Below are 12,675 nucleotides of genomic sequence, written 5' to 3'. Positions count from 1 at the left end.
ATCGCTCGTATCAGGTGGAATTTTCTGATCTCCAAGAGACCAAAAATTATGTTTTTGTTCTCCTTTTAGATATAAGCAAACAGTAGGAGGGGCATAGCTCCGGTGGTAGTGTGACAGTCTCCCAAACTGAAGGTTGTGAGTTCGTTCCTCAACCCTTGAGTGACTTTTATTTGTATTTTTTCCAATTATTTTATTTCACTGTCTTCCAAGTGTAAATATTACTCTACAACTGAGTCTATTTGGTCCCACTCTAAATGGAGTCAAATTTACTCCACATAATTGACTGTGTAGGGATTTTTCTTTGTAATCTGGACCTGACCAAAAATGTTTTTCCATGACACCATTTCCTGGGGAAGTTACTTAAGCAATTCAATGGAAGTAATTACTGCATATAAGTCTTTTAAAAAGTATATTTTTATGAAAAAAGTTGCAGGAATGAAATGCCTGCTGGCTCCAATTTTTCCAAATCCTGAGTCATGCCCCAGTTTGCCCTACCTCTACATGTAACATAAGACTCATCACATTAACGCTGGATTAAAACAAGTCTGATTTACAGTTCAACAGCAATTACGATCAGCTCCGCTTTTTTACTTTGAGCAAAGAGGATTGTACTCACATAGTCGTCGTATGAATCATGTGTGCCGGCTAACAGTGTAGGCCGGTACCCTCCAATTGCCGCTACTGCTGCTCCCCTGGCTCTCGGGCTTTGAGCTTCCCTCGTTAAAACGGATGCAGCAAGCTTGCTGTGTGTGGCGGAGGCCGTCCCCCGAGGTGTTACCGTGCTCCTTCCTGTGTTCCTGCGGGCCCTGCACAGAGCAAGCGAGTAAGTAAGCAGAAGAGCTTGACGGTGATTTGCCTTGGGAATCTACCCTGCAAGTTCCGCAAACGGCCTGCAAATTGCTGTGAAATCAGTGAAATCGGTTTTAGCGCTGCTTGGGTCCAGCCAGCCCCAGTTGGCGGTCGTCTCACAGGAAAAAGTATGCCTGAATGAAACCTGAAATGAGCACAAAGTCAACTGGCATTGAGGGCTTGTAGAGCTTGCAGGTTGAAATGTGTCACCATTGAGGGATTGCAACAAAACACTGTGCAGAATGCAAACCTCCACCAAGGCCAAACAATAATGCACAAAAATTGAAAATGGCCATTTCTATCTGTGAGGCTCCCGAGGTCTCGACTGGTCATTCCAAAGAAAGTGTGTTACTTGGCCTGAAAATCATTTATTTACTACCAGTAATGTATCTTTCTTCAACTATCAATTCCAGTGAATATTGTGACAGTGATAATAATTGCTCTTCCTCTAGAGGGCAGAAGGTACAATTTGATAATTTTAATTTGATAAAAAAATATGTTAAATTGGATTTTTATGCCGATTAAAACTAAAATTGGCATGATGTTTCAACAAATGCTGTCCCCCCCCTAGTATTTTCTACATAGTTTACACTTCAGCAGGCAAAATTCCACTGGTTAGCTGAAGTAAGACTGTAGTAAGAACAGCTGATTACATTTGGATTCATCTACAGTTACATGGAAAATTGTGCAGTCACAATTGAGACTATCAATATATACAAACAGAAAGCTAGCATATTACTATGATTAATTTTGGCTTTACTCTTAACTTTGTAATTATGGGCATACCATTGTAAATTTTATTTTATTATTATTTTTTTTATGTTTTATTTTTAAAGCTTGTAACTATTATCAGTGTTTTATTCACATAAATACACTTTTATTAATTAATTAATTTATTTATTTATGCATGTATTTATTTATTCATCCATTTATTCATCCATCCATTATTTTTAAGAAAACAGGGATCCTATGACTCAAACAGTTGATATGAAAGAAAAAAAACAACTCCGTTTTGGAGTCTGTGCTTAAAAATTAGTTAAAAATAACTATCAGACCCAACTTAACAACAGCGTTCCCCAGTGTAATCAACCTGTATCCACTTTTTTTTGTTTTTGTTTACATATTTGTTTGGTGATGTGCTGTATGGTTTGTGCTGAACTGTAAATGCGTCTTGGCTGAAAACGGTGTCTGGAAAATTCTCGCAGATTAACTGCTGCACAAACACACACTGTATTTGAATAGACTGATGTTTACATTACACATTATTGTAAGTGAATTAAAAGAAATGTTTACATTGTGTGTCCATTTGTATTGGCAGACATGCTTGTGTGTGTGTGAATTCATAGATGGATAATTACATCATATTTTTACAAGGTACATAATTAAAGTGTGTAGCCACCTGTTGCCATTTATACAACAGAAAAGTCAATTTCTTAGCAAATTCAGACGAGATATTTACTTTTTACAGCACATATACGGTTGGTGGTGTGCCATGAGACTTAGTAAATGTAATATATGTGCTCTGGCTCAAAGATTGTTGGAAAAAACAAATGTTTACACTACGTGTGTGGACACAATGATGCATTGCATATGTGTGTGTGTAATTGAACAGATGGTTCAAGTGTGGGAGTTTATGAATGGATGGCCAGACAACATATGCTTACAGTTTGCGCTCCTGTGAATGGAAAGACAGATCATCATACTGTGATTGTATTTTGATGGACAAACATATGTTTATATTATGAGTGTATGGACAGACGGATGTAAATTGTGAACGTAGAGTTCAGTGTTTACTGGTGAGTTTAAGTTTGTAAAGAGGCCAAAGAAAATTTGGTATTTGGGTTAGCTCGCAGGTCGGATTCAACATTGCAAAATAAAATCGCCTATTGTCCTCTAACTTGCATTTGAACGTGATGTAGGGTGGGCTGCCTTCGTTGCTCTGGTGTGTTTTCCTCTAGGTAAACCGCCTATTGTGAGCCAAAAAAAACAGCATCCCAAAGGGGTATTAGCGGTGCATATTTTTCATGGAGATTTACACTAATTGCTTATCAGTGTGCCATAAGCAGTAAATCTGAAAAGGGAAGTGCTGCTGGTGGTGCCGACTTTTTTGTTTTTTGTTTTTGTTATGAGGATTCCTTGATACTGCTGGAATAAGCGCGTCTACGTGCGCTGCCAAAATTTCAAAGACCGTGCCGGTTTATACAGACCACCATCTGTTATATTGTGGGCAATTTGCTCTAATGAATAAATAATAAATTAGAAAGGGCGGCAAAAAACACACACGCAAGAATTCCATACAAGTAACCACATGCATGGTTGAGCTTATTAAATGCTTTGTTTGATTTACATTTTACGCACCTATTCGGGTTAGCTGTTGTTTATTGTCCTCTTCAAATATGTTCTCGATCTAATGAGACCATAGATGGGTGATTTGTTGGCAATGAGCACACAACTCATATATTAACTGCAGGTTAGGGGCGTCGAGCGCACCTTGAGGAGGCTCACAGCAATTTTAGATGATGCTTACAGTAGATAACCCTTTGATGACGAAGCCTTCGCATTTCTCTCAAGACGGTTGAAAAGCTTGTCCGTTTCATTTTTATCTCTCATCTTTTGATGAGTTTTTTAGAACCCAAACCAGATTTAAAAAACATTTTTTACTGCATCAAACTGAGAGGTGTCTAGTTAGTATATCGCTCGTATCAGGTGGAAAAAAATTATTACAAAAAAAATTACTAAAAATTATGTTTTTGGTCTCCTTTTGGATATAAGCAAAGCATTGGAGGGGCATAGCTCCGGTGGTAGTGTGACAGTCTTCCAAACTGAAGGTTGCGAGTTCGTTCCTCAACCCTTGAGTGACTTTTATTTTTAATATATTTTTTTCAATTCTTTTATTTTACTGTCTTCCAAGTGTATTTGGTCCCACTCTAAATAGAGTCAAATTTACTCCACATGACTGTGTAGGGATTTTTCTTTGTAATCTGGACCTGACCAAAAACGTTTTTTACTGCATCAAACTGAGAGGTGTCTAGTTAGTATATCGCTCGTATCAGGTGGAATTTTCCGATCTCCAAGAGACTAAAAATTATGTTTTTGGTCTCCCGTTGGATATAAGCAAAGCGTAGGAGGGGCATAGCTCCGGTGGTAGCGTGACAGTCTCCCAAATTGAAGGTTGCGAGTTCGTTCCTCAACCCTTGAGTGACTTTTATTTGTTTTTTTTTGTTTTTTTTTCAATTATTTTATTTTACTGTCTTCCAAGTGTATTTGGTCCCACTCTAAATAGTCAAATTTACTCCACATGACTGTGTAGGGATTTTTCTTTGTAATCTGGACCTGACCAAAAACGTTTTTTACTGCATCAAACTGAGAGGTGTCTAGTTAGTATATCGCTCGTATCAGGTGGAATTTTCCGATCTCCAAGAGACTAAAAATTACGTTTTTGGTCTCCTTTTGGATATAAGCAAAGCGTGGGAGGGGCATAGCTCCGGTGGTAGTGTGACAGTCTCCCAAACTGAAGGTTGCGAGTTCGTTCCTCAACCCTTGAGTGACTTTTATTTGTTTTTGTTTTCTTTCAATTCTTTTATTTTACTGTCTTCCAAGTGTATTTGGTCCCACTCTAAATAGAGTCAAATTTACTCCACATGACTGTGTAGGGATTTTTCTTTGTAATCTGGACCTGACCAAAAACGTTTTTTACTGCATCAAACTGAGAGGTGTCTAGTTAGTATATCGCTTGTATCAGGTGGAATTTTCCGATCTCCAAGAGACTAAAAGTTATGTTTTTGCTCTCCTTTTGGATATAAGCAAAGCGTGGGAGGGGCATAGCTCCGGTGGTAGTGTGACAGTCTCCCAAACTGAAGGTTGCGAGTTCATTCCTCAACCCTTGAGTGACTTTTATTTGTTTTAGTTTTTTTTCAATTATTTTATTTTACCGTCTTCCAAGTGTATTTGGTCCCACTCTAAATAGAGTCAAATTTACTCCACATGACTGTGTAGGGATTTTTCTTTGTAATCTGGACCTGACCAAAAACGTTTTTTACTGCATCAAACTGAGAGGTGTCTAGTTAGTATATCGCTCGTATCAGGTGGAATTTTCCGATCTCCAAGAGACTAAAAGTTATGTTTTTGGTCTCCTTTTGGATATAAGCAAAGCGTGGGAGGGGCATAGCTCCGGTGGTAGTGTGACAGTCTCCCAAACTGAAGGTTGTGAGTTCGTTCCTCAACCCTTGAGTGACTTTTATTTGTTTTTGTTTTTTTTCAATTATTTTATTTTACCGTCTTCCAAGTGTATTTGGTCCCACTCTAAATAGAGTCAAATTTACTCCACATGACTGTGTAGGGATTTTTCTTTGTAATCTGGACCTGACCAAAAACGTTTTTTACTGCATCAAACTGAGAGGTGTCTAGTTAGTATATCGCTCGTATCAGGTGGAATTTTCCGATCTCCAAGAGACTAAAAATTATGTTTTTGGTCTCCTTTTGGATATAAGCAAAGCGTAGGAGGGGCATAGCTCCGGTGGTAGTGTGACAGTCTCCCAAACTGAAGATGGCGAGTTCGTTCCTCAACCCTTGAGTGACTTTTATTTGTTTTTGTTTTTTTCAATTATTTGATTTTACTGTCTTCCAAGTGTATTTGGTCCCACTCTAAATAGAGTCAAATTTACTCCACATGACTGTGTAAGGATTTTTCTTTGTAATCTGGACCTGACCAAAAACGTTTTTTACTGCATCAAACTGAGAGGTGTCTAGTTAGTATATCGCTCGTATCAGGTGGAATTTTATTTTATTTTTTTTAAATTATGTTTTTGCTCTCCTTTTGGATATAAGCAAAGCGTGGGAGGGGCATAGCTCCGGTGGTAGTGTGACAGTCTCCCAAACTGAAGGTTGTGAGTTTGTTCCTCAACCCTTGAGTGACTTTTATTTGTTTTTGTTTTTTTTCCAATTATTTTATTTTACTGTCTTCCAAGTGTATTTGGTCCCACTTTAAATATAGTCAAATTTACTCCACATGACTGTGTAGGGATTTTTCTTTGTAATCTGGACCTGACCAAAAATGTTTTTTACTGCATCAAACTGAGAGGTGTCTAGTCAACTTATATGCAGTAGCTAAATAAGTTAACAGTAGGAAAAAAATATATATATATGTAGCTTTGGAATGGGATTGTGCAGATGCAAAATACAGTGGTGCCTTGAGATATGAGTGCCTTGACTTGCAAGTTTGTTTTTTGTTTTTCAAGAATTCTTGTCCTGAGTTATCAGCGAGATGGTTGGTGGCAACAAACTTTACAACCATCATTTCACATTTATGATGTGATCGATTAAATAATGTGTCCAAAAGGAAAAAATTATTAAAACAAAACAAACAAAACGTTGTTTTCCTTGCCGTGAAGGACAATACATTAGGTACTGTTGATAAAGACTATAGTGCCAGCTAGGGGAGTTCAACTCAATTCTAAGATATGGATATAGAGGTCCATGGAAAGATGGAGAAACGGCTGCTGTGCAGTTGACTGATGGCGGGGAGTGTGAACTAAGAGAATAGCAGAGCCATTTTCAATTTGCTGATTTCTGATGCAGCAGACCACGGGCACTTCAACGGACGAGGTACCCAATTGAAAGAAAAAATGGCATTCACTCCGTCAATAGACAGCGAGCGCGGACGCGAAAGCGGTAGCGGATTACCTCAAAACCTTTGCGGAAATGCAAGCGGCCGAAGGATACACCCCCGGCAAATCTTCAACTGTGACGAGACATAAAGAGGATGCCAAGGTGGGCTTACATAACGGCAGAGGAGGCAAAAATACCTGGCCACAAACTGACTGTAGGTAGGTTAGCTGATCACATGACTAATTCAGAAAACCTTAAGAACGATTGCAGGTTACGTGGAGGGTAAATGTTGACATGTTTTTTGCAATATCGCATGCAACATTTCTTATTTCAAACACAGTAATTCTCTTTCCATTCAATGGGACAATATGATTTGAGATGTAGTCTCGGACTCAAATAAACTCGCATCTCAAGGCACCACTGTACGACCGTGCTCGGCAAATATATTTTGAACCCGGTAGCTGAATAAAGTAGATAGACCGATACTTTTTTTTTCAAAGCCGATACAGATACCAATTATTAGTAGTAGTCAAGGAGACCGATAACCGATATTTCAAGCCGATATTCATTTTCAATAAAAGAAAAAGTATTATCGTCAAAAATTTTTAAAATGTGCTTTTTCTTTTCATCTTAAACATACAAAGAATTGACAGCTTTGTTTAAAAATTCTAACAAAAATTGCAGGAAGCTTCCAGAGTCATCAGTGTGTTAAGAACAACAACAGCAAGTACATTTTCCAAAATTTCAACATACTTTCTTAATATTATTATTATTATCCATCCATCCATCCATCCATTTTCTTGACCGCTTTTTCCTCACAAGGGTCGCGGGGGTGCTGGAGCCTATCCCAGCTGGCTTCGGGCAGTAGGCGGGGTACACCCTGAACTGGTTGCCAGCCAATCACAGGGCACACAGAGACAAACAACCATACTCACAATCACACCTATGGACAATTTGGAGAGTCCAATTAACCTGCCATGCATGTCTTTGGAATGTGGGAGGAAACCGGAGTACCCGGTGAAAACCCACGCAAGCACGGGGAGAACATGCAAACTCCACCCAGGAAGGCCGAAGCCCGGACTCGATCTCACGTCCTCTCCACTGGGAGGCGGACGTGCTAACCAGTCAGCCACCGTGCTGCCCTATTATTATTATTATTATTATTATTATTATTATTATTATTATTATTATTATTATTATTATTATTATTATTATTATTATTATTATTATTATTATTAACAAAAAGTGTAGGGAGTTCCCAGTGTCCGCATAATTTTTTTTTATTATGAAGTGGAAATTTAAATAAATCCATAAATAAAAAGTAACCTGTATCTCACTGAGCGTTACAAATGCATGTGAATGCAGCTAATTTGGGGTTTTCGTCACGGTTCATAAAAGGTTTCAAAAGATCTTCGCAGCCAGTAAAAATAGTTAATATGTTCAAAATGGTTTTGTGAAAAGTAAAAACTGTCTGTGAGTCATCTTACAAATCCTGATGAAAACCCTCAATTTCGCTACGTTCGCAAGCATTCACCGCTCACTGAGATACCAACGGCCTTCAGATTCATAAAAAGGCCGATATTTGTCAAAATGCAAAATATCGGCACCGATAATCAGCGCAGCCGATAATCGGTCTATCCCTAGAATAAAGTAACCAGACAATTAGATTTGATTCAGTGCTTCACACCTGCTAACCTCACATAATAATAATGAACATATATCAACTCATGTTATGTTGTTACGGTATGATTTTTTTATGAAGTAGTTCTTGTGTGGGATTGCATTCAATTCTGCAAGGTTGCACAATGAAGTCCTCGCTCTACTAAAAGCAATGACTAATATCCTTTCTAATGTCGCTAGAAAATTGCCAGTTCCGTGTGTGAGGAAAAAAATGATTAATAAAGAAATGTTTTTATCAATCAACAGACACAAAACTTTTTTCTTCTTCTTTGAATGGCTACCTAAAATTTGTCAATATTAACATATGGTGCCTTTGAGACTTCCCGTTACGAAAGTTGAGATTTTCCACTGATCTGAAGTAGATGTTGCGCTATTAGAAATGCATATTTTTTCAAGATTCCACACTTAGAAACAAATACAAATTAACTACAAGCAGACAAAGTACATGCAAACAGCAAAATACATGCAGTATGTGATCTTGATGACAGGATGGACAATGACAGAGTGGACACTTTTGGCTAATGGACCCACATTCATTTAATGAACACATGGTGGACCTTCACTGAGCAACATGATTCAGTTAGCAAGCTGCGCATTTTTTAAACAAATATATTTTGAATTCCCAAAAGGCTTTTACATCAATTGATATTTAACCATGACAGAGTGGACATGTGACTTGGACTCACAATATGATGAAAAGTATGAAAGTATCCACTATTATGAAACAAGTATCCATTGTTTCAGCCACAATGAATGGTTGTGATGTCTGAAAAGATTTGAGGGTTATTTAAAGTGGCAGTTATTCCATAACGACAGGGTGGACAGCATCATGGGCCGCATCGGAAGGTATACAATGCAAGAAACACATTTTCAGGGTTAGGTGTGCAAATCTTTGGCCAATTGTAATAAGACCTCAGAATTGAGTTATTCTGTTACGATAAGAGCACCGAAGGCATTTTATGGTCATATTGACCCAAACCATAAAATAAGATCTTCCACCCTCCCGACTGTATCATCTCAACTGCAAGCTAATAAGCCTGTTTATGCATGTGTAATTAATGAGTTACCTGGTGGAAACTGTTGTCGTTGCCCGAATGCTTCTTCCTTGTGCATTCCTGCCTCTGCTGGGCTCATCAGAACCGTTCAACAGCGAAAGCTCTCGTAGTTGCTCTTGTCTGATCTCATCATTGTAATCCTGTAAAAGCAAGAAAAGCAGCACGCCTGAAATATTGAAAGTAAACAAGCATTTGTGCTCGGACGCTCATAGAAATTGTGAACAGAAACAGCTGTCATCAAATTAACATCGTCTTGACGGATGTTTTCATTGAGATGAATAAAAAAAAGTCTCTTCTGCAATTTCCACCCTAAATTGTCCATCCCAGACCATAATTGTGTAATTGAAGGTTTCTTTTTCACGTGAAAGATAGCTGAGAGCCATTTTAGTAACATGACATTAATAATTACGGAGAGAAACAGCATTCATTAGCTTATCATTTCTGACAAAACAGACATTTATTTCAAAAGAAATGCCAAGCCAAGTCGACATGATTGCACACTTTCAGCTTCAATGTGTCTTTGGCAACAAAGAAGAGGCGACAACTGCTTTGTGACAAACATGTTTTCACACTTGTCCTTTTCACTGGAAAAGCAAAAACCCTGCCAGAGCTATTAATAAACAACAGTAAAAACAAAGCAAACATTCATTTCAACATTACCCTTTATAACAAATATGCTAAATGGTAGTTAATTTATAATAATAAGTGCTTTTCCACCACACAAGGCCCTTAAAGTGCTTTACATTGGACTGCAGCAACTGGTTTTGGATTCAGTATCTTGCTCAAGAACACTTCGACGTGGTCACAGTGGCAAGGGATCGAACCCACAACCTCTGGGTTGGGAGACCACCACTATACCACTGAGCAACGCCACCTCCTATAATATAGCATCAAATATATTCATGGTCTACTCTAGAATAGGGGTGGGAACGGTACCTCAAAATACGATACGATATGCGATACTGGCTCACGATAACGATTATCTCCCGATATGACGATATCGCGATTATCGATATATTGGTCAGGTAATAAATCCACGATAATCTACGATAAAACTACTCAAGACATAAATTGATGTTTTTTCAATGAGAAAATTGTTTCTTTTTGTACCATCACTGAAACAAAATATTAAAACTGGTGTCTTCTTCACAGTGAGTACTTAAGTGTATTTTTTTTAAACAAATACAAATGTCTTCTTAACAGAGACCACTTTTTGTGAACAAATTATGTCTTTCTTAAACACTATTGTCATGCAACATGTAAGTCAGTAGTTACATAGTGATTTTTTTCAATTTATAAACTGTGACGATTTTTGTGTAACATTGCAAAAGTAAATCAATCGAATTACTTAAATATTAGATCCAATGAAATCAATATTAATAATCCTCAGAAATTGTGTGCTTCAAAAAGTCAAAAATATGTTTTAAAATGTAAAACTGAGTCCGTTGCTGGACAGATAATAAATGTCTTACACAAGTAAAAGTAAGCTCATGAGTCTTCTTCGCCTGAAGACTTGCATACATTTCCCCGCCACTCTTATGAGGTGCTCCCCCTAGTGGCCTGCCAAGTAATTGCGCAATAAGTAATGAACAATGGAGCCGTTATAGTGGCTGTATATTAACTACAAATATCGCGATACTTGCGTAGGTGTATCGATAATCTATCGGGAGACAAAGTATCACGATTTATCGCTATATCGATATATCCTTCACACTCCTACTCTAGAATGACTAAAGCAACCAATTTTGTTTCTTAACACAAGACCCAAAAATGTAATAGCATAGATCAGTTTTGCAAAAATTTTCGGAATGTTACTTTCTTTAACGTGTCTGTTGTTTCAAACAATGGGCTGTATTTTCATGTCCAGGCAAGGTAGATCACAACTTGGCGCAGTTAAAAATTTTCATTTTGCGCCGACTTCATTCTTCGCCAAACGAGGCGTCTCCTTTCATTAGATTTAAAATTGGCAAGAGAGATGCGCTTGAGATTGCGGAAGAAGAAACTGATTTGTCCATACAGGAGGACGAAGCGCATCAAGTATGTTAAAAGGAATTGCAAGCAGACCTCCATGGGTGGATAATGTAAAGTTGAACTGTTTTATCTACACACAATAATTAACAAAATTCACTGTGTATAGATAAATTCACTACTGTGGCATTAAATGGCAAAATCAAATTACAAATTCAAATTCCTCCACCTAAAGTACATCATTTCTTTTAAGCTATTTCAGTGAAGTGACTGAAACATTTATTTTACTTGATAGACTGAAATACTGAGCAATGTTTCATGGGATAACATCAATATGAGACATGAAAAATGTGCTGCCTTTTCTCTTCATATCCTGCTTTTGTGCAGTTTTTATGATCACAACTATAAGCCCACCAACGCTGCACTTAGTCATCAGGATAGCACAGAGAAAATGTCTGCCCTACAATCATTTGTTTCAACCAAGAACAGATTATCATAAAAAAAAAGAAGTATGCCTTAAACGATTCTTTATAAATATGGGTGGTATGACTTACTTTTCAAATGTTTGGAAAACCCCTCCAGGATAATTATCCACCAGTAAAAATACCTAACAATAAATATTGTTCACCTAGTCATCGTTTGGATCAAAACATTACTTTCTGGGCGCACAATGCTCATTTTCAGGTTCAACAGAACATTTGCAATAAAGAATGATTAATGAAGGTCAAATTTACAATAACTCATAAAGAAACATGATGATATTGCTTTATCAGATTCAAAGCATACCGAGGTCCTTTCAAAATCAATGTTATCTAACAAACAAAAAAATACACACATTAATTGTGATGTTTAAAGGTGCTGGTGTAGCATACTACAGACTTTGTAGTGGATCTCAGCACCCAAACTGCTATGACAATTAAGTTAATTTAACTACTACTACTTTCGACTCCATATGCCATGTGAAGTGGACCAGATAGTCGTCCATTGCTGGAGCTCTCCATTCAAGTCGGCAAGACTTCCTTGTTCGGCGACCCGCTCACTCGACAAATGAAAGGTAGTTTGCAACGACGAGAGTCCAACCCAAGACACGCTTAGGACCGCCCCCTCATTTTAGTAACATTTTGTCCTGGCAGTATGGACTAAAACTGCCCGAATTAAAAATAAATAAATGACTAAATAAATAAATAAATGACTAAAAGTGAAAATAAAACCGCATGTAGAAAAAATTATAAAAAAATTAAATACAAATGTATTTATATATATATATATATATATATATATATTAGGGGTGGGAATTTTTGAATGTCTCACAATTTGATTTGATTCCAATTTTTGGGTCTACGATTTTCGATTCAGAGCGATTTTTTTTTATCCAAAACGATTTGATTGAATATGATTTTTGCTTCCATCTATAGATGTGCAAGGAATTGTAATGATCTACTCCAGTCTGACTTGCTAATGCTAACTCTTTGACTGCCAGACGTTTTCAGAAAAGGGATGCCGTGGGTGCCAGCCG

The 12,675-nt window shown here is 37.5% G+C and overlaps 2 protein-coding genes across 4 annotated transcripts in view; one reads left to right on the top strand and one right to left on the bottom strand.

Moving 5' to 3' along the window:
* Positions 1–12,675, bottom strand: part of khdrbs2 (KH domain containing, RNA binding, signal transduction associated 2) — a 58,899-nt gene that overhangs the window by 20,582 nt on the left and 25,642 nt on the right. For all 3 annotated transcript variants that reach the window (XR_013296329.1, XM_077582981.1, XM_077582980.1), the window contains exons 5-6: positions 9,204–9,331; positions 617–806 (exon numbers count right to left, since the gene is read on the bottom strand). Coding sequence is in view for 2 of the 3 variants with exons in the window: in XM_077582981.1 (XP_077439107.1) it covers positions 617–806; positions 9,204–9,331 (318 nt within the window). In the remaining variant the exon portion in view is untranslated. The remainder of the gene's footprint in view (positions 1–616; positions 807–9,203; positions 9,332–12,675) is intronic.
* Positions 12,055–12,675, top strand: part of LOC144062003 (isoaspartyl peptidase/L-asparaginase) — a 32,243-nt gene continuing 31,622 nt past the window's right edge. Inside the window, exon 1 of the mRNA XM_077582985.1 lies at positions 12,055–12,213. The gene's annotated coding sequence lies outside the window, so the exon portion shown is untranslated. The remainder of the gene's footprint in view (positions 12,214–12,675) is intronic.

This window comes from Vanacampus margaritifer, chromosome 12, assembly GCF_051991255.1.
Source record: "Vanacampus margaritifer isolate UIUO_Vmar chromosome 12, RoL_Vmar_1.0, whole genome shotgun sequence".
NCBI classification, from domain to species: Eukaryota; Metazoa; Chordata; class Actinopteri; order Syngnathiformes; family Syngnathidae; genus Vanacampus; species Vanacampus margaritifer.
The sequence above is the reverse complement of the archived record's forward strand: the minus strand, read 5'-3'. Positions and strand labels throughout refer to the sequence as shown.